The 22,329-nt window shown below is 46.2% G+C and overlaps 1 protein-coding gene and 1 long non-coding RNA gene across 4 annotated transcripts in view; one reads left to right on the forward strand and one right to left on the reverse strand.

Moving 5' to 3' along the window:
* Window positions 1-22,329, reverse strand: part of LOC310840638 (maestro heat-like repeat-containing protein family member 2B) — a 96,703-nt gene that overhangs the window by 11,801 nt on the left and 62,573 nt on the right. For all 3 annotated transcript variants that reach the window (XR_014561947.1, XM_083730896.1, XM_083730895.1), the window contains 10 exons: window positions 21,945-22,054; window positions 20,919-21,071; window positions 18,181-18,335; window positions 17,870-18,032; window positions 15,695-15,885; window positions 11,424-11,561; window positions 8,940-9,051; window positions 7,368-7,514; window positions 3,595-3,768; window positions 1,146-1,301 (listed from right to left, as the gene is read on the reverse strand). Coding sequence is in view for 2 of the 3 variants with exons in the window: in XM_083730896.1 (XP_083587022.1) it covers window positions 1,146-1,301; window positions 3,595-3,768; window positions 7,368-7,514; window positions 8,940-9,051; window positions 11,424-11,561; window positions 15,695-15,885; window positions 17,870-18,032; window positions 18,181-18,335; window positions 20,919-21,071; window positions 21,945-22,054 (1,499 nt within the window). In the remaining variant the exon portion in view is untranslated. The remainder of the gene's footprint in view (window positions 1-1,145; window positions 1,302-3,594; window positions 3,769-7,367; window positions 7,515-8,939; window positions 9,052-11,423; window positions 11,562-15,694; window positions 15,886-17,869; window positions 18,033-18,180; window positions 18,336-20,918; window positions 21,072-21,944; window positions 22,055-22,329) is intronic.
* LOC310838904 lies at window positions 13,334-13,964 on the forward strand. The gene is made up of 2 exons (XR_014561211.1): window positions 13,334-13,621; window positions 13,902-13,964. It is a non-coding gene; the product is annotated as an uncharacterized lncRNA (long non-coding RNA).

Raw genomic sequence — 22,329 nt, forward strand, 5'->3', positions numbered from 1 at the left:
AAAGGCAGAAATCCCAGCCAGCAGCCAAACGAAGCCTCAAGCGGTGGTTCCCACAGCGCAGCAACCCGGCAAAGGGGATGCAGCAAGGAAAACCACCGTCACCTCTCCGCTGGGAAGCGCTGAGCAAAGGTGAGTCCCCAGGCAACGCGGCCGATTTGATTGACACAAGGCATGCAAGCTCCACCCCCCGTCGTTCTTAGACTCCTTATTGGGTGAGGTATGCATCCAAGCAACACAGCTGGAGCCTCCCTCCTCCCTGGCCGGCAGGCAGGGAGGGAGAGTAGCTGCTTCCTTTGAAACCCGGGAAATTTAAGGGACATCATCAATAAGGGACAGCAGCGGGACATGGCGCTGGGATAAGGGAGTTCCCTGCCAAATAAGGGACGGTTGACAGCTGTGAACAGAGGCCAACCAGAGAATATTGAGAAGCAAAGCAGCTAGTAAGCCTGATCTTTATTAAACTGTTGCAACAGGGTCCCCCGCTCAACCCATGCAGGGAGGGAGGAGAGGAACCTAGAACAATGGTGTGCAAGCATTTATATAGACATTTGAAAATTGCCTCCCCTGCAGCTCAAGACCACCCCCCAAAACATCATACATGCAATCTACAGCAGAAAACTTGTCTGCCAGGATACCCGATAACGGTCACTGATTGCTTTTACCTGGGCATCCTGGGCATTCTTTTGTGATGTTAAATACTCAGTTCCTGAATCCAGGTTACAGGCTCACCTTATTCATACACAGATATGCCCTTAAGACAGGATTTGTGAGCAAAGAGACAAAGGGGAGGAAATTTTCCCATTTCCTTCCTCCTTGCAGAGAAACATTTGAGGTCAATTTGGGAGAGTCAAAATGGTTTCAGGATCGCTCTCCTGTACTATTTCAGACACACTTATGTATGTGTTTGCCTTGTAAATTTATGGACACATGATTTATATATATGAGACCTCAGAACTCCTATAACATAAACATTGAGCATGACAGATTTACTTCTGCATAGACACATTTAGGATTGCCCTGATCTAGGAGGTTATTATGAGAGATCTCTCAGAGATCAAATTATGCAGGAACCTCTATTTTGGGCCTCACCCTGTGCCATCATAATGTGACTTTGCCAGGAGGCAATGGCTAAGGAACTATCTTACCTCAGACACCTTGGGATTGGGGTCCCACTGGTGAATCAGAAGAGGCACCAAACTCTTCCTCGCTTGCTCGGCAAAAAAAGTTCTGTATCTGAATTTGGGCAAGTCAGCCAGGATGCCAAAGAGATGGAATGATGCCTCGCGAATCTCTGCATCAACCTGTAGGCAGGAAAAGAAACAACCCGCAACCAATTATCATTCTTTATTTATAATTTCATAAAATGTATACACTGCATGATTGTAAAAGAAATCAGCCACTGCAAAGCAATTCACAAAACGATGAAACAATAAAATCAAGACAAAAATAAACTGCTGAAACAGGTTAAAATTCATGCCAGTGTGGTGTACGGTTAAGAGCGGTATATTCATAATCTGGGGAACTGGGTTCGCTTCCCTGCTCCTCCACATGCAGCTGCGGGGTGACCTTGGGCCAGTCACACTTCCTTGAAGTCTCTCAGCCCCACTTTGTTGTGGGGCAGGAAGGGAAAGGAGAATGTTAGCCGCTTTGAGACTCCTTTGGGTAGTGATAAAGCGGGATATCAAATCCAAACTCTTCTTAAGCATCTGGGTAAAAGGTAAAGGTAAAGGGACCCCTGACTGTTAGTCGAAGCCGACTCTGGGGTTGCAGCGCTCATCTCGTTTTATTGGCCGAGGGAGCCGGCGTACAGCTTCCGGGTCATGTGGCCAGCATGACTAAGCTGCTTCTGGCGAACCAGAGCAGCACATGGAAATGCCATTTACCTTCCCCGCCGGAGTGGTACCTATTTATCTACTTGCACTTTGACGTGCTTTCGAACTGCTAGGTTGGCAGGAGCTGGGATCGAGCAACGGGAGCTCACCCCGTCGCGGGGATTTGAACCACCGACCTTCTGATCGGCAAGTCCTAGGCTCTGTGATTTAGACCACAGCGCCACCCGCATCCAAGCATCTGGGTAGGCTTGTCTAAATAATAATGTTTTTAGCAGCCAGGCACCAAAAAGTGTACCTATAAGAATATAAGGGCAGGGGATACGTACTGGGGAGGAAATGCATACAAAAATGTGCATATTGGAGAAATGTACACTAAACAACTGGTGAATTTTCATGCTTGTGAACAAAAATTGCAAACTGTACTGAAGATGCCTACTTTATATCAAGAGGCAGGGAGTTCCAAAGTGTGGGTGCTAAACTACCGAGTTCTTACAAATGTGGAATAGGTGTTACGTGTCACCTTTATCAGTGCTAATTTTTCCAATCAAAGTGGGTAACCCTGGCAAACTGGCAACCATATCTCAGTAGGAAGAATGTGAAACTCTTAATCTGAAAGTGATGGTTGGGGAGACAGGATCCTCAACCTCTTAATCCCAGTAGCTTGCAGAAAATTACCTATGCGTGGTGTAGTGGGAAAGTTTGGAAAAGAAAGACAAAAATCCTCCAGAGACCTTCGTATTTCTGAAACAAACTTTTTGACGGTTCAAACCACTTTTTAAAAGTTCTCCGTAACCTTTACGACAACCCTGTAAAGCAGGCCAGTGTTATTCTTTCCTGTATATTGAAGATGGTGGGAGAGAGGAGGGTGAGAGACTGGTTTGCATCCCTAGCTAACAGAACCAGTGGTCAGGGATGATGGGAATTGTAGTCCCAAAACATCTGGAGGGCTGAGTTTGGCCACCACGGGCTTAAGAGCATTGAGTGAATTTGCTCACATGCTTAAAGGTAAAGGACCCCTGGCCAGTTAAGTCCAGTCAAAGGTGACTATGGGGTTGCGGCACTCATCTTGTTTTCAGGCCAAGGGAGCCGGCGTTTGTCCACAGTCAGCTTTCCGGGTCATGTGGTTAGCAGTACTAAACCGCTTCTGGTGCAATGGGACACCGTGACGGAAACCAGAGCACATGGAAACTCCGTTTACCTTCCCGCCACAATGGTACCTATTTATCTACTTGCACTGGTGTGCTTTTGAACTGCTAGGTTGGCAGGAGCTGGGACAGAGGAACGGGAGCTCACTCCATCACGGGGATTTAAACCACTGACCTTCTGATCGGCATGCCCAAGAGGCTCAGTGGTTTAGACCACAGCGCCACCTGCGTCCCTTAACTACCACCCAAGACCAATCCACAGCTTCCTGGAGGGTCCATTGCGCAACATCACTGCAGAGCATCCCTTCTTTATAGCAGAGATGAGCTGGCAGCAAGCAATGGCAAGGGCTGTAGCTCATTGGCAGAACATCTGCTTCGCATGCAAAAGGTCCTAGGTTCATTCCCCATTGGTGTCTCCAGGCAGGGCTAGGAGAGCCTTTTGGCTTGAAAGCCCCAGAGAGTCGCTGCCAGTCAGTGCAAACAACATTGAAGTAGATGGTCTGACTCATTCATTGCATGGCATTTTTCTATGTTCATCAAGGGAAGGTAACTTGAAACACAAAGTCGGATCTCAGGAAAATTTGAAGGGTGGGGTTGGGGTTCTATCACTGGCTTACATCACTCAGATAGGTGATGGTCTTCGTAGAGATGTCTTTGAACATGAAGCCGACATCCTGCCTTTTCAGGTGAGGAAAGACCAGGGCAAGGGCTCTGAGACCCTCCAGCACCACATTTGCGCCGTACAACGTTCCCAGGAAAATAGCCACAATGGTCCTCTTCTGCTGTTTCACCTGGAAGGGAGGACATTAGATGAGCACCCATGATATGGCAGAGAGGCAAGAGTCCTTTTTCAAAATACTCATTTTATCTTCATGACGGATGCAATGATATACAGAACAAAAACGGGGAGGGGGGACTATAAAATCCATAATCCCTTATGTGAAATAATTTACGAGGCCAAATTAAATATATCGACCAGCAAGCACACAGACACACTTTAGCATTTATTCTTAGTAAATACGCCTGGGGGGAAAATTGAAGTCTAATTAAGTCTAAGTCAATACATATGTGGATTTTCAAATAACCTCAACTGCCTCTTGGCTTAGTTTAGAGCGGCTGTGATTTTGCCTGAAGTACAGCGGTACCTCGGGTTACAGACGCTTCAGGTTACAGACGCTGCAGGTTACAGACTCTGCTAACCTAGAAATAGTGCCTCGGGTTAAGTTTGCTTCAGGATGAGAACAGAAATCATGCATCGGCGCGGTGGCAGCAGCAGCCCCATTAGCTAAAGTGGTGCTTCAGGTTAAGAACAGTTTCAGGTTAAGAACGGACATCCGGAGTGAATTAAGTTCTTAACCCGAGGCACCACTGTATATAGAAAGGAGCAAACCGGTGATATTTGAGGGAGCAGGCCAGCAGGCGGGGCCCATGAGTTACATCACAGGAGCCTACACAACACCAAACACTGTTACTGTATGTAGGCTTTATTTTATTTGTTTTTTATCTTATATTTTGGAAATGTACATCCAGGTTTTTTTCGTTTAAATTTTTTTTGGGCCCCCAAGAGAGTGGGGCCTCTAAGCTATAGCTTGCTTAGCTTATACAGTGGTACCTCGGGTTACATACGCTTCAGGTTACAGACTCCGCTAACCCAGAAGTAGTACCTCGGGTTAAGAACTTTGCTTCAGGATGAGAACAGAAATCGTGTGGCGGCAGTGGGAGGCCCCATTAGCTAAAGTGGTGCTTCAGGCTAAGACCAGTTTCAGGTTAAGAACAGACCTCCAGAACAAATTAAGTTCTTAACCCGAGGTACCACTGTATTGAATAAAATTCTCCCACTGCTCTAATGAATCGTTTGGTCCTTCCATAAAGAGTTCGAAATACAGGGCAGGGTTCCCCATGTCAGCTGAAGCCCTCAGCAAGGACTTCCATTTGTATATTGGGACTTCCCCCCCCTTCTTCCCACATGCACCCCACAAATTGGCTTGGGGGGTGTCTGGAGAAACCCCTGTATAGTGCTAGGAGCAGGGGGAGAAAGAGGATTGTTCTCTCTGGCAAGCTGAAATATTAGAATCATAGAATTGTAGAACTGGAAGGGACTCAGAGGGTGGTCAAGTACAGGGGTTCAGTAACATTTTTCAGCTGTGGGCTGGTCCACCTGTTAGGATATACAGTGGTGCCTCGCAAGACGAAAATAATCTGTTCCGCGAGTCTCTTCGTCTTGCGGTTTTTTCGTCTTGCGAAGCACCCCTATTAGCGGCTTAGTGGATTAGCGCTATTAGCGGCTATTAAAGGCTTAGCGGCTTAGCGGCTTAGCGGCAAAGCGGCTATTAGCGGCTTAGCGGCTTAGAAAAGGGGGGTGGAGCGAAAAAACTCGCAAGACTCGCAATACGTTTTCGTCTTGCGAAGCAAGCCCATAGGGAAATTCGTCTTGCGAAGCGCCTCAAAAAACGGAAAACCCTTTCATCTAGCGGGTTTTTCGTCTTGCGAGGCATTCGTCTTGCGGGGCACCACTGTAGTTCCATTCCACCTTAAAAGGGAACAGGCATGACTGCTGTGTGTCGTACTTGCTGGGAACTTCTGTTGTATATTGCTTTTGCTTTTAGCTGTTTGCTGGAGACGAAGGGAAGCAGACATGTTTTTTCCTTTGTCCCTGAACTATGCTGAATAAATGCTGTAAATATGCTTACACATGGCTCTGTCCGCCACTTCTGCTGCGAGAAGATTTATTAACTCTTGCTGATAGAGCGTGCCGAGTCTCTAAATGTATCTGAGGCTTGTGTTGTTGATTGATGCTGTTCCAAAGGAGACCGGTGATTGCCCAGCAGCCAGCCGGTGGCTGGAGCCAGCTGGGGGCCTGACTGATGCCCCCGTCTCCCCGGCAGTATCCCAACACCACCATCCCTCAGTCCATGTGGTGGCCCGGACTATATATTTTTTTTGGGGGGGGGGGCGAAATGAACACATTCCTCTGCCCCACAAATAACCCAGAGATGCGTTTTAAATAAAAGCACAAATTCTACTCATGTCGAAACACCAGGCAGGCCCCACAAATAACCCAGAGATGCATTTTAAATAAAAGGACACATTCTACTCATGTAAAAATATGCCGATTCCTGGACCATCCGCGGGCCGGATTGAGAAGGCGATTGGGCCACATCCGGCCCCCGGGCCTTAGGTTGCCTGCCCCTAGTCTAGTACAACCCCTTGCAATGCAGAAATATGTTCCATATGGGGCTTGAACCTGCAACCTTGGTGAAATCAGCACCACAGTCTAACCAACGGAACTATCCAGCTTGCACAGATAGAACGATCAGAAGACCAGGATGTTGAATTCCACAAAATGCACAGCAAAACAAAAAGCAAACCAATAACCCCCCTTCTACAAGCACATTAAAAAAAGCCATAGGATGTTAATCAGCCGAATGCCTAGCTAGAGAGGAACATTTTCATATGGCCTCTTCGTTGTCTGTCTTTAGGCACCAGGGGAGCCTCCCTGGGGAAAGTATTCCACGAGCAGGAAGCCACTGTAGAAAAGGCCCTGTCTCATGTTGCCTCCCTCAGCTGATGCCTTTGACGCACGGGCGTCCTGCAATAACGCCACTGTCAGAGTTGCCTCCAGGTCCCAGCTCACAGAGGACCAACGCTAGTCAGTAATAACATATAAAAGTCTTTATTGAAGATTAGTTTCCATTTCCAAACCGCAGCGTGCAACTCTACGTCCTAGACCTTAGACCGGCGAAGCTCCATCTGAGTCTCCGCCTCCTAGACACCAGTTTAAGACTCTAGCCTTACTCCACCTCTTCCGTTGTTCCTTCCTCCTCTGGGTCCTTCTGCTCCCTGGGGTTTCCTTCTTTCTGGACTCTTCTGATGCTGACCCCCCTGAGTCTTCCCCCTCCTTCCGGCGGGCTTTAGGACCTGGCTCCCTATCCGGGCTGCCTGCTGTGCCGCTCGCCTGTACATTTGAACTTGGCGCGCGCGCCCAGCCGGTAACCTTCCTGCTGACCGTTTCCCCGCTCTCCGATGGAGGCGTGGTCAATCCTGACTCATCTCCTCTCGCTCGTAGTGAGAACACTGGTCCCGATTCCTGGGACTCCTCCCCCCCACTGCGCTCTGGTGGGGAAGCTGGTCCTGATTTCCAACTGCTGCTCTGGGAGTCCCCGCTGGCCCCTTCCTTCTGGGGTTTCCCCCTTGGCACCCCCCTTGCCCTGGCCATCGGCGCTCCCTTCTGTGAATCTTCCGATTCGCTGGAGAGGCTCGTGGAATCCCTCTGACCACTGTCACTGCCTATGCCCCCCTCGGATTCCTCCTCCTCGCTCTCCATTTCCTCCCTCTCCTGTGCCTCTGCTCCTGAGCCCCTGACAGCCACCTTTAAAGAGCAAAGCCTCACCTTGTCTGCAGCCACGAGGAGAACATTTGCCAGGCCCTTGATTGCCATCTGGCGGGTGCCCAGGTGCTGGTCCCCTGCCCTCTTCATCAGGAGGGGAAGAATGGATTTCAAACGCACCCTTTCTCCTAGCATGGGGTCCCGAATCGCCTGCAAATAAACAGACAATTTCAGTTAGTTATTTACCGTATTTCGTTGCATTTATATACAGTGGTGCCTCGCAAGACGAAAATAATCCGTTCTGCGAGTCGCTTCGTCTAGTGGTTTTTTCGTCTTGCGAAGCACCCCTATTAGCGGCTTAGCGGCTTAGCGGCTATTAAAGGCTTAACAGCTTAGTGACTTAGCGGCTAAGCGGCTATTAGCGGCTTAGCGGCTTAGAAAAAGGGGGGAGCGAAAAAAATCGCAAGACTCGCAAGACGTTTCCGTCTTGCGAAGGAAGCCCATAGGGAAATTAGTTTTGCGAAGCGCCTCAAAAAACGGAAAACCCTTTCATCTAGCGGGTTTTTCGTCTTGCGAGGCATTCGTCTTGCGGGGCACCAGTGTACCTTTTATTTATTTATTTATTTATTTATTTATTTATTTTTATTATTATTATTATTATTATATATATATAGAGAGAGAGAGAGTGGTACCTTGGGTTACAGACGCTTCAGGTTACAGACTTGGCTAACCCAGAAATAGTACCTTGGGTTAAGAACTTTGCTTCAGGATGAGAACAGAAATTGTGCGGTGATGGCGGCAGCGGGAAGCCCGATTAGCTAAAGTGGTACCTCAGGTTAAGAACGGTTTCAGGTTAAGAATGGACCTCAAGAACAAACTGAGTTCTTAATCTGAGATACCTGTGTGTGTGTGTGTGTGTGTGTGTGTGTATAAACAATTTTAAGAAACATATTATCAATCAATATATCCATTTACATTTGCCCCCCTTTTTTTATTCCCCCCTCCCTCTCCCCCCCAAGGACTTCCCTCAGCTCCCCTCTCTAGTTTCTTTGCGCATATTGTTCTCTGCGTATTGTAAAATTGTACACATCATTGCCTTATCTATCATTTATTCAACTAATAAATTTGTGGATGTTTATTCAAAAGTTGCCAAGGAGTCCAAATCATTTTGTTGTCTTTTTAGATAATCTGTAAAAAGTTCCCATTCTTCCTTGAAGTCACGATTGTCCTTGTCACGCAGTTTATATGTCAACTTGACCAATCCTGCATAGCTCATCAGTTTTTCTTTTGTTGGGATTTCCTCATTCTCAGGAAGAGAGATATACTTTCGATTATGGAAGTCCTTTTGATTCCTCTTGCCAAATAAGAAATGTTCATTGCTATTGTTTTCTCTCTGCTACTGCCCTACGCAATGACAACACAGAGCCATTCCTGGAAACAGTGGACCACATCCAGTGCTAGTCCTACTGAGAGTAGAACCCCTGAAATTCATGGGAACTGCAAACTTAAATTCATTAATTTCAATGGGTCTACACTGATTAGGACTAGCACTGGACCCAAGCCAGAGCCCTCCGTTCTTATGCTCAAATACCACAGCACCTTTTGAAAGCAACACCTGAGATGCCCAGGTCTTACCTCTGAAAAGAAGGCAGTTCCTGTCAGCCGAAGCTTTTCGGACTCGGAAGTCATCCAGGGGATTGCATTCTCAATGATCTTGTGGTCCAGAAGTCGATTCTGAAACAGATGTCTAGAAGAGAAAAGAAACATTACAAGATACTTGTTATGTACTGAAGTTCTCACCCTGGGCCAGCAGGGGGATACTGTAGATAGGTTTCACTCAGGTCCACATATGCAAATAAGGGATTGAAAGTGACGTTCAGTGATTGGATAGTTACAGAAAATGGTTACTGTTGCGTTGTACTGGAGCTCTATATAAGCAGGCTGGCTGAACCCTTCAGTTCAGTTCTGTTCTGGCCTGTGAATAAACAAGAGCTGTTTGAAGAATCAGATATCGTCTGATATGTTCACCCACAATTTAACAATACTCACCTCCACAGCTGTGTGGGTGAGTGAGGGACTCTGAATTGGGGTAATTCAAAATACGAGCTCCCCTGTTTCAGAGCAGCTTCATCCCAATACGATACGATACAATAATCTTTATTGTCATTGTCCCATACAGAACAAAGAAATTGAAAATTTACATCAGATATTCAGAAACCAACAAGCCTGCTATCCCTGCTATCCCAACCAGGTTAGCCCCCTAAAAACTCCAATACCCCATAATTAAATACAATATACTCTCATAGAGACGATCTTAAAAGTTAAAGGGACCCCTGACCTTAGGTCCAGTTGCGGACGACTCTGGGGTTGCGGCGCTCATCTTGCTTTATTGGCCAAGGGAGCCGGCGTACAGCTTCCAGGTCATGTGGCCAGCATGAGTAAGCCGCTTCTGGCGAACCAGAGCAGCGCACGGAAACACCGTTTTGAGTGTTATGCTGAGGTCTGACTGTTTTTGCTATTTATTTTGTCTTTTTGTTTTCGCGGCACTTTTTTATGTTACTGTGTGGAACCCAGTTCAGCTACTGATTGATTGATTGATTGATTGTGTGACTGCAGTACATTGTTTATTGCTTTCATTTTATGGATCAGTGCTCTCGTTAGATAGTAAAATTCATGTTAAATTGCTGTTTTAGGGGTTGTTTTTAAAAGTCTGCATTACCTTCGATGGTAAAGCACACCTTGGTTTTGGAACGCTCTGGTTTTGGAACGGACTTCCGGAATGGATTCAGTTTGGAAACCAAGGTACCACTGTATTACTAATAAATTATTGCTGTTATTATTGTTATTGCCATAATCATCCCCATAACTGGCATTGCCTGGGAATTCTAAGAACCCAAATAACCAGTGCAGTTTGAAATCAGTGGTTAAAATCAGTGCAACTTTAAAACCATCAGTCTACGGATTCCAATTATTTCCAAACAGACTTCTTGAACTTGGGGAGGATTGTACACCATTTGGTTAAAATCAGTGTGTAGCCTTATTGGAGTTCACCGATTGGGTCTGTGTTGCTCCGGGAAGGGAGGGAGGAAGTCAAATGACACCGAGTTTGGTTCAGTTTATTCTGCTCTCCGGATAGCAGAAGGCACTTGCTTGGTCAGTCCATAGCAAGTCCAAAGAAATGAGAAGTTTCATGCAGTATATATATGCAGTATATATATCCTCTAATATATATATCCTCCCTCCTTCCCCAGGAATCTAACTACATCAGACTATGTACGCAGGTTGACTTCACATATGTTCTTGCTTTAGTATTCTTAACCATAAAAGGGAATCCCTTCCTGTACTTCTGACCATAAAAGGATCTTCCTCTTCCTACTCTTAACGTGGAGGAAGAGGTTATCATCTCTGAGAACATGCTCTGGTGTTGTCCCCAGACTTAGGTCTGTGCGTCTTTTATGGTCAGCACATAAGATAAGGCACAGACGTTTCTTCTCTGTTCTACTGCTGCAGTCAGGGTCATCCTTGCCGTCACAAACTGATAAAGGAGAGAGAGGGCTCTGAGCACAGCTGGGTTTTTGTTTATACATTGACTCAGAGCTCAAGTTAATGGATTTTAGCTAAGGAAAAATAGGGGTTTTGGTGCAGTTTCAAACTGCCTGCACAGTCAGTTTTGGATTTGGAAAACCCATTCCTTCAAGTGTCATTCCGAAAGGTTAAGTCCACCATCTTGATTGTTTGGGCGGGGGGAGGCTTGTTTAATTTCATTGTACACAGGTTGCACAATGACAATAAAGGTATTATTATTGTTGTTGTTATTATTGATTCTAAATGGTGGGCCATTGTCCAAAAACCTGCTCCTTGATCTCAGGAAGCATCCTGCATAATTTGATTGCAATCTCTTAGAAGATGACCAAATGCATAGCCAACAGGCAAACGATTTCCCCAAATATATAGCAGATAACCTGAAATGTTTCATTGATGGCTTGCTGAACTCTGTATAGGATAACAAAGGAATGTGGCAGTTCTCAGCTCCATAGTCCACTGCTCCTGAATACAAGGGGAAGTGTGGCAAACATCAAATGAAGGACTTACTTCACTAAGAAATCCCAAGTCCCTCACCTGGCCAGCAGAGAAGCCCCCTCCTGGTGGGTTCTAGGGTCACCAAGTGAAGTCCAGATGTTCACCTCTCCAAACTCTGCCAGTGATGGATCAGTAGTAAGCTTCAACACGAGAGCCTTCAGACTTGCCACAGAAAGTCTGTGGAGCAAAAGGGCACAGAAAGGACATCTGAATCGGAAGAAGGTCAAAGTCAGATACTTGAAGCAGAACAGGCCAATACAGACTGAAAATCATAGAATCCTAGAGTTGGAAGAGACCACAAGGGCCATCAAGTCCAACCCCCTGCCAAGCAGGAAACACCATCAGAGCACTCCTGACATATGGTTGTCAAGCCTCAGCTTAAAGACCTCCAAAGAAGGAGACTCCACCACACTCCGTGGCAGCAAACTCCACTGTTGAACAGCTCTTACTGTCAGGAAGTTCTTCCTAATGTTTAGGTGGAATCTTTTTTCTTGTAGTTTGGATCCATTGCTCCGTGTCCGCTCCTCTGGAGCAGCGGAAAACAACCTTTCTCCCTCCTCTATGTGACATCCTTTTATATATTTGAACATGGCTATCATATCACCCCTTAACCTCCTCTTCTCCAGGCTAAACATGCCCAGCTCCCTTAGCCGTTCCTCATAAGGCATCGTTTCCAGGCCTTTGACCATTTGGGTTGCCCTCCTCTGGACACGTTCCAGTTTGTCAGTGTCCTTTTTGAACTGTGGTGCCCAGAACTGGACACAGTACTCCAGGTGAGGTCTGACCAGAGCAGAATACAGTGGCACTATTACTTCCCTTGATCTAGATGCTATACTCCTATTGATGCAGCCCAGAATTGCATTGGCTTTTTTAGCTGCCGCGTCACACTGTTGGCTCATGTCAACTTTGTGGTCAACCAAGACTCCTAGATCCTTTTCACATGTACTGCTCTCAAGCCAAAATGGTCTGCCACTTCTGGTCACCTCTGGTCCTAAAAGCACTGAGCCAGCAGCTGCGGGTGACTTATTGGGCATATTTCAAGGGGTTAGGATTAACGTGCAAAGCCATAAATGGCTTGAGATCCAACTACCTAAACCTGCAACAGGGTCTTCTTGGTGGCGGCTCCCCCTTTGTGGAACCTTCTTCCTGGTGCAATGTGTCTGCCTCTCTCATTATTAACATTCAGGAGCAATTAAAAAACAACAACACACAATTCTATTCATTTGGGAGGTTTGATGTCCGAAAGCTATGGCTCCTAGCAACCTGGAAATTAATAACTGAGGGTTATGTGACTGTTTTTAAATGTTTGTTGATGTACTTGATGTTTTCATTGTTTGTTGATGTACTAAATGTCTTTATTTTATTTTATAGCATTTTGCTTTCCTAGCTTTTTGCTGTCTTGGGCTCCCATTGGGAAGAAGGGCAGGATAGAAATTAAAAATAAAAATAAAAAGCCTGTTTTGCATGGAAAGAAGTCATAAAGATGGAACTCTGCGTGTGCAGCTGTCTAAGAGGAAGCCCAAGGTTTGCACATCTGCATGCTATGTTGTTGTTGTTAGTTGTTAGTTCAGTTCTTGCAGGCAAACAAGAGAGGCCTCTGTCTATGCAAATTTACTTGTTCAGAAGGGCTGCTGTCACAGGAAGCCATAGAATTGTAGAGCTGGAATGGACCCCTAGGGTCATCTAGTCCAACCCCCTGCAATGCAGGGATCTCAGCTAAAAAAATCCCTGACAAATGGCCACCCAATCCCTGCTTACAAGCCTCCAAGGAAGGAGCGTCCACAACATCCCGAGGGAGTCCATTCCTCTCTTAAACAGCCCTTGCTGTCAGAAAGTTATTCCTAATGTTTGGTTGGAATCTTCTTGCTTATAGCTTGAATCCAGCAGTTTGGGTCCTACTGTAGCAGGAAACCCCCCCCCCATCATCCAGTTTGTACAAACTTCACACACACTCACACTCACACACTACATACGCTATGCTTCTGTTATAAATTCATAGAAAATCAACCATGCATTGGATTTGCACTGTTCTACTTTTATTTTACTCCATGAAGGAAGGACTACACAATGGGGAAGGTTTGATACAGGGCAGCCATAATCCCTTCACCATCCCAGCACATCCACAGGAGCCCTGCCCAGTTGCTATGCCAACCCTGATGGTCCTAGACAGAAGACAATCAAGATCACAAAGAACTTGCATATGGGAGTGGATTCAGCATGGACTGGAACAAAGGACAGTGATCAGATCTTCCCTCTGGGGGCAGGAAACTGCCAACTACTCTTTGTCTCCTGGAAGTTCCTGGAAGTGACTCATGGGGAGGGGGAAAGGAGGAACCAGCCAGGTGACAAGACACTCAGGTTACCACCACAACTCCTCCCTCAACCCCTCCTTTCTGTAATGTATGCACGATGTTTCTGGGGGTGGGCTTGAACTACAGGGTGGGAATTTCAAAAGTTTTTATAAGGTCTTGCACACCATCTTTCTGGGTCTTTCCTCTCACCTGCAAGTGAGGGGAGCACCCTGTCACGACAGTCTTTCTTCAATAAAGACCAAGCCTACAGGCTGCTGATTTGCTTCAATTTACTCTGGTTGGTGTCTTTACTTTTTGTCCAAGGGAGCCCTCGGATTTTTCTGGTAACACTACCTTCCACAGTGAGAGAAAGCAATCTTGCCCCACCTTCTGTGCTGGGTTCAGGGGTAACCCGTGAAACGCGGTCCAGGACCAGTCCAGAATCCGGAGTTTCCACTAGGAGTCATTCCGACAGGGCCAAGGCAGGACACGAGGCAGAAAACCAGGCAATGACAGGTACAGGATCTCAGGCAGGATCTAGCATACAGCAAAGTTGCTTCCGCAACCTGGGGCAGGGTCCAACAGCCTGTTATCTTTGTTGGAGTAACGGCCGGTCCTGATCCCCCAGCGACTCATCTCCCTGTTTCGCCTGAAGGCGAGCACTCCTCCTGCAAGTATTCAGGTCTCTCCTTCTCTCAGACCTTAGTCTCTGCAGCTCAGGAGACGTCGGTGGGTTACTAGACCCAGGGGCTGCCTCAGCCTTTCCTGACCAAACCGGTAGTGGGGCAGCTGTAAGTGATGGCCCAGCTGGAGGCAACGAGGTAAATCCCGTCGGTGGGTTACTGGACCCAGGGGCCGCCTCAACCTCCCCTGACCCAACCGGTAGTGGAGCAGCTGTAAGTGATGGCCCAGCTGGAGGCGACGAGGTCATCCCCACATCTGGAGCCAGGGCAGGATCAGGCCCCTGACTCGGCCAAGCTGGTGTTTGTTGCAGGGGAACCTGTGCAGACTGGGGCTCTTCAGAATCAGGCCCCAGACTTGGTTCAGGTTATGCCTGAGGCAAAGGATCTGGTGCAGACTGAGACCCCTCTGGTTCCGAGTCCGAGTCCTAGGCCATCACACCTTCCATGTGACATAGCCGTTCAGTTATTTGAAGACAGGTATCATATGACCTTTCAGTCTCCTCTTCTCCGGGCTTAACATACCTAGTTGCCTCAACTGTTCCTCATAAGGCTTGGTGCCCATACCCAAGATCTTTTATTTATTTATGTTATTGTTTTATTTTCCCCCATGCTTATTCCCATGCTTATTACATACAATGATAATAATAATAAATACCAAAAATGGGTACAACTTAAGAGGGGAGGGAAAAGGAAAGAAAATAAAATTTACACAATCTGATAATAAGATAAAAATTATGACATTTGTGATTGCAATTTCATGTTACAATAAAAATAAAAATCTCATTCCCTATTATACCTGACCTCCCATTTATTCCTTATTTTTTTTTACATAAATTTACTGCCGTATCAAAATACTATTTTTATATCAATATTTTCACAATTTATAAATGTTTATATTTATCTAACCAATTAATAAAAGCTGCTGGGATGACTCAAAAGCTGGTACAGATTTTAACATGGTATAATTCTGTTTAAGATATGTTCTGAAGGCTTCCCATTTTGATACAAATTCAATTCTTGGTTTATTTGTTTACTTTTCAGATAGACTATCTGATTCAGCATATTCAGTCAATTTTTGTATCCACTCTCGTCTAGAAAGAATTCTGTCACTTTTCCACCTTGTAACTATAAGAACTCTCGCTGCCACTGTTGCATACGAAAAAAGATCTTTAAATTTTTAAGGAATATCTGAAGCACTAATGCCCAACAGGTATGCCTCTGGTTTCCTAATAAATGAGATTCTTAACATTTTTTCTAACTCAAAGCCCAGACCCAAGATCTATAATTTTCCAGAGGAGGCCCGTGCAAAAAGAGGTGGGCAAAGCGGGAGACTGACCTGCAAGGGTTGCCTTCAGACAAATGCTGCTCTCTCAGAAACAGCCTCCGGCGACCCTCATAAAAGGGCATCCTCTTCTCCAGGGTTTTGCTGACCTGCTTTAGGAGAGTGCAGAACAGCTCTGGGAAGAGCTCCTGGATGCCCTCTTCGGTGTGTAGCACAGACAGGACCTCGTAGATGGCGCAAGTGGCCTGAACAGAGAAACAGCAAGAGAATGAAAGCACACCTTGGTGTGTGAGAGGACGTCTTCCAGTAAAACGGCCATCAAAGAACTGAATCATGGAATTGTAGAGTCAGAAGGAATTCCAGTGGTCAGATTGAGGTTGAAACCTGACAAGACAGAAGTACTGTTTTGGGGGGACAGGAGACGGGCGGGTGTGGAGGATTCCCTGGTCCTGAATGGGGTAACTGTGCCCCTGAAGGACCAGGTGCGCAGCCTGGGAGTCATTCTGGACTCACAGCTGTCCATGGAAGTGAAGGTCCATTCTGTGTCCAGGGCAGCTGTTTATCAGCTCCATCTGGTATGCAGGCTGAGACCCTCCCTGCCCGCAGACTGTCTCGCCAGAGTGGTGCATGCTCTAATTATCTCTCGCTTGGACTACTGCAATGCGCTCTATGTGGGGCTACCTTTGAAGGTGACCCAGAAACTACAACTAATCCAGAATGCGGCAGCTAGCCTGGTGACTGGGAGCAGCTGCCGAGACCACATAACACCGGTCTTGAAAGACCTACGTTGGCTCCCAGTACGTTTCCGAACACAATCCAAAGTGTTGGTGCTGACCTTGAAAGCTCTAAACGGCCTTGGCCCAGTATACCTGAAGGAGCGTCTCCACCTCCATCGTTCTGCCCAGACACTGAGGTCCAGCTCCGAGGGCCTTCTGGCGGTTCCCTCATTGCGAGAAGTGAGATTACAGGGAACCAGGCAGAGGGCCTTCTCGGTAGTGGCACCCGCCCTGTGGAATGCTCTCCCACCAGATGTCAAAGAGGGGAAAAAACTACCAAACTTTTAGAAGACATCTGAAGGCAGCCCTGTTTAGGGGAGCTTTTAATGTTTAATAGGTTATTGTATTTTACTTTTCTGTTCAAAGCCGCCCAGAGTGGCTGGGGAAACGCAGCCAGATGAACGGGGTATAAATAAAACAACAACAACAACATCTAGTATCAAGTGGCAGAGGAAGCAACCCCACAGCAGGTTGCGAGGAACAGATAAGACAAGGAAAAGTCCTTACCATCTGCTTTTTATTCAATATTTACAGAGAGGCTTGGAACTCAGCCTCTTGGAGTAATGGCGTTGTCCCGAGTGATTCTCCACCCCCTTTTTCTCCCACTTCCTCATTCACCATCTCCTCTATGGGTGGTGCTGATGGCCCTTTGCTTCTGAGCTCTTTGCTCTCCTACTTTCAAGCCTCGCTAGGTTCTGGGAGGGTCGGGCCTAGAATGCTTCCTAAGGACACTCTGTCCATCAGCTGTTGTCCTCCTGGTGGTTCCTCTTCCTTCTCTCCCTTTATTTCCCAGCTTTCCCCCTCATCTGCCTTTGAGCTGTGACCTCCCTCAAACCCCTGTTGTAGTTCTGAACTGTCTTCTTCTTCTCTGGAAGGGTCAGGCCGGGGAGGCGGTCTCCACCATTCCTCCTCCACCCAGTCCCTGACATCTAGCCCGAATTCTTGCAATGCAGGAATCATAGCTAAAGAATCACTGACAGGCAGCTATCCAGCCTCTGCTGAAAAACCTCTGATGAAGGAGAGTCCACCTTCCAAGACTGCCTGATTTTCTGAGTGCTGTATGGAAAAGCACATGAATGGGACCTTGGAAGAGTTTGTAAGTAAAGCATTTTTAACTCACAAAATGTGTGGTCTCTTTCTATGTTAAGAGGGAAGAGAGGGACTCTGGAAACAACTTAGGAGGGAAATTTTTTTGCTGGAGTTCTCTCACCAAAGAGTACTTGCCCCAAACCTGGATCTTAGGCATCCAGGAATTCTCTTTTTCATATATACCTATATTTTCCTCTTCAAACAAGAACAAAAAAACCCCATCAGATTTCTGGTGCGTGTGAGGCTACCCCAGTAGCCAGGCTTTCCTGATACTCTTATGTTGTTTACATTAAGTGAGCTGAAATCTCTCCCCTCTAAGAATCCCTCCCTGTTTCCCAACTGCTCCTCCCTTCTTCTTGCTCACCTTGAGAGGTCCTTCATCTGCAAATTCCATGCTCTCATTGCTGCCTGAGGAGAAAGGGACTTCCAGACTTGAAGGCTCTGCCACCCTGGCTGCTAACTTGCATAAAATCAGTAAGGCCTGGGAAGGGTCTTTGCCTAGAGTCCTCCAGAGTTCACCTGTTTCACTGCAATGCAACAACACATAAGTTGAAGAGGATTTGTTTCCCCACAAACACCGTTCACTTAAACCCAGTGGGTCCAATTTGTGGGCTGAAATGCAGATGCAATCTCCCCCCAAATGTACAAAAGCCTCAGCTTAATTCTGGCATGCACCTGTCCATCGGGAGGCGGCGGCAGAATAGGCTCTCGATCACGGTGTCCAGGTGAAAATGGGAGACAGCAGCCACAGCTTCCACAAGGACCTGCCGCAGATCTTCCTGTTTGATGGTAGGCAAGCGGCTGTAGAAAATGTCCAGGATCTCTGAAACCTGACAGGAGCAATTCAGGTGCATGCATTGCTATCAGCAGTCCCACTCGTATGAGTCCATTGCATTCTAGAAATTCCAAATACCTTCTTAGAATTTTAACACTACTTAAGCTTTCTTTGAACAGAGGAGCATAAGAACCTGCTTTGTCCTGAGCCAGGCCACTAGGCCTGCTGGCCCTTTATCATACTCACAATGGCTCTCCAGGGTTTCAGAGAGAGGCATTTCTCCAGCCCTATATTTCTATACTCTTATACAGCCCAAGGGAGTGGGTTGGTCCAAGGAATGTGCACACCACGAACAGATTAACATTGCAATCTTATTTGGGGGAAAGGCTGTAGCTCAATGGAAGAGTATCTGCTTTGTTTTTGCAAAAGTAAAACCAAGTTCAGTCGTACCTTGGTTGCCAAACGCTTTGGAACTCGTACATTTCGGCTCCCGAATCAAAAACCGGAAGTGAGTGTTTTTGAATGATTTTTGGAAGACAAACATCCAGCGTGGCTTCCCATTGGCTGCAGGAGCCACACTTTGGTTTCTGAATGTTTTGGAAGTCGAACGGACTTCCAGAAGGGATTCCGTTTGAAAACAAAGGTACAACTGTACATCATTCAGGACCCAGTGGCGCTCTGCTGCACTAAGCTGGTTAGGTCAAAATTTAATTTCGGTTTATGTTCGTTGGTTGCTCGAAAACAAGGGTGAGGAACTTCAGCCATGGGGGCCACATGCCCCCCAAGCCTCTCTACCTGGCCCCCGGGGCTCTCTTTGGCCACACTCCCTTCTACAAGGCACACCCCTCCCTGGCCCTGCTCTGTGTCCTCTGCAAGAGCTTTTACCTGGCTGGATCTTTTGGAGTGATGGGTACGTGTAGGAAGAGCCTACCCATGGGCAGAATGTGCGAAGGTGAGAGTCGCACCCATCACTCAGCCAACTTGCCCATCCAGCCCTACCCACAACTGGCATGTGCGCCTGACCCAAGGAAGACTATGAAACATGATCCCTGCCTCTGCTCAAACCTAAAGCCAAGTTTCCACACCAGCCAAAGCCTGCTCCAACAACCAACTGTAGATTGGTGCCTTTGGAGACTTGTCCGACACATGTCAAACAAAGCTTATAAAAGCCCCCCTGAAGGAATGGGTTTCCCAAACCCAAAACTGACTGTGCAGGCAGTTTGAAACTGCACCAAAACCCCTATTTTTCCTTAGCTAAAATCCATTAGCTTGAGCTCTGAGTCAATGTATAAACAAAAACCCGGCTGTGCTCGAAGCTCTCTCCCATATCAGTCCGTGGCGGCAATGAGTGACCTTGCCAAGTTCCAGTAGAGCAGGAATGATGCGTCTGTGCCTTATCTTACGTGCTGACCACAAAAGACGCACAGACCTTATGGAAAGAAGGTTTAAGATTCACTGTATGCACAAGAATAAAAGAAAATGTGATGAAAATGATGTATCGATGGTATGTAACACCAGTGAAGTTAGCAAGGATGTACAAAGGATGTAACAAATGTTGGAAATGTAAAGAAAAAGAGGGCACATTCTATCATATGTGGTGGGAATGTAAGAAAGTAAGAAGCTTTTGGGAAATGATATATAATGAATTGAAGAAAATGTTTAAATACACTTTTGTTAAGAAACCAGAAGCGTTCTTACAGGGAAGGAGATAAATAAGAAAGAAAGGAAGTTATTTTTATATGCAGTGACTGCAGCAAGAATATTGATGGCACAGAAATGGAAGCAAGAGGAGTTGTCTACACTAGATGAATGGAGAATGAAGATGACGGACTATGCAGAACTTGATAGACTGACGGGAAGGATCCGAAATTGACGAGATCAGAGATTTATAGAAGATTGGGAAAAGTTTACAGAGTATATGCATAAATTAAGTGATAATCAAATAATGCTTGCAAGCTTTAATGAAGCTCTGTAAGAAGAAATGTTAGAATGTGAGCAAAATAAGACTTAATCTATAAAAATAATGGAAGTAAGGTTTTAGAAATCTGTAAGAAATTAAGAAGGAAAGGAGTATCAGTCAAGTTGAGGGAAGTCAAAAAGAGAACGGATATAAAAAAGATGTATGAATTGTATAAAATTTTGTATTGGAAAAATTGAATAATAATAATAATAATAATAATAATAATAATAATAATAATAAGATGCAAAGACCTAATCTGGGAACAGTGCCAGAGCATGTTCTCGGAGATGACGACCTCTTCCTCCAAGATAAGAGTAGGAACAGGAAAATCCTTTTATGGTCAGAAGTACAGCAAGGGATTCCCTTTTATGGTTAAGAATACCAGAGCAAGAACATATGTGATGTCAACCTGCGTACATAGGCTGACGTGGTTGGATTTATATGGGAAGGGGGGAGAGGGTGCCTGGAGGATATATATACTGCATGAAACTTGTCATTTTTTTGGACTTGCTGTGGACTTGATCACGCAAGTGTCTTCTGCTATCCGGAGAGCAGAATAAACTCTTTCTTGGAATCAACCTCGGTGTCATTTGACCTTCTTCCTCCTGTCCCAGAGCAACGCAGACCCGATCGGTGAACTCCAATAAGGCTACCCCCCCCATAGTGGCAAGTGGTCACCTGTGCTCCCATAGCGTCTCCGGAGTCCCAAAGGATGGTTAGCAGCCAGCGGCCAGCAGAAATGGCACACATTTCATTTCCGGACACCAGGTCTTCCAGGATGACCTCGATGAAATCCAGGGCTTGATGTGGTGGGAAATGCACGCTGACCACCTGTGAAAATGCCAGGATTGTGAATCTATGATCACAATAACAATTGCACTGAGATGCAACTGCAGTTCATTCTGACCCTTGAGGGGGAAATCGTCAAAGAAATGGAAGTGGCATGTACTCCCTCGAAGGTGGTGGGTTTTCCTTTGCTGGAGATTTTAAAACAGAGCTTGGATGGACACGTGTTGTGGATTCTTCATCTCTGAATCCTGCATTTCTCAGGGTTGGAAATAATAATAATAATAATAATAATAATAATAATAATAATAATAATAATTTATACCCCGCCCTCCCCAGCCAAGACCAGGTTCAGGGTGGCTAACACCAGGTATAAAAACAATTGATTGAAATACAACTTAAAAACTAGATTAAAATACAACATTAAAACATTAAATTGCAGCCTCAATTTCAGTAGAAACTCAAATCAAAAACTTTTTTGGGGGATGAAAACATCAAGTCTTCACCAAGGCTAACTATCCAGACTGGTCCTACATGGGCCAGAAAAAAGCCAGGGAAGTCCCCAAATAGGAGTTCCATCACAGAAGGAGAAAGGAAAAAAGGAAAGAGGGGAGTGGATCAAGTTGATTCCAAGCCAAAGGCCAGGCGGAACAGCTCTGTCTTACAGGCCCTGTGGAAAGAAATCAGATCCTGCAGGGCCCTGGTCTCATGCGACAGAGCGTTCCACCAAGCTGGGGCCAGTGCTGAAAAGGCCCTTGCTCTGGTCAAGGCTAATCTGACTTCCTTAGGGCCCGGGACCACTAGGGGGTTGCTATTTATGGACCTTAAGATGGCCTTTGGGGTCCCCTCCAACTCTGTAGTTCTGTGATTTAATGAAATCTGGTCCACAGATGTTAGCCAAATGATTGGGAAATTCACCTTGGCCATTCTGCATGAAGCTTCGAATAGAGCGCTGGGGACTTCTGCCTTCAGGTCATGACAGGCAGCCAGCATTTCTTCTTCCTCCTCTGCTGTGACTTTTGACTGAGCTGGGAAAGAAAAGGCAAGAAGGGAGTGTTAGGATATAGTTCCGTTCCACCTTCAAAGGAACAGGCATGATTGTTGTGTGTCACATGCCTGTTTACTTCCAGCACAGTTTGCTGGGAACTTCCGTTTGTATATCGCTTTTGCTATACTGCTGTGTGCTTGGACACGAAGGGAAGCAGACATGTTTTTCCTTTCTTCCTGAACTACGGTATGCTGAATAAACACCCGTAAATAATGCTTACACATGTCTCTGTCCGCCACTTCCGTTGTGGGAAGT

The sequence above is a fragment of the Podarcis gaigeae genome, assembly GCF_964106915.1.
Source record: "Podarcis gaigeae genome assembly, chromosome: 1".
In the NCBI taxonomy this organism is placed as follows: domain Eukaryota; kingdom Metazoa; phylum Chordata; class Lepidosauria; order Squamata; family Lacertidae; genus Podarcis; species Podarcis gaigeae.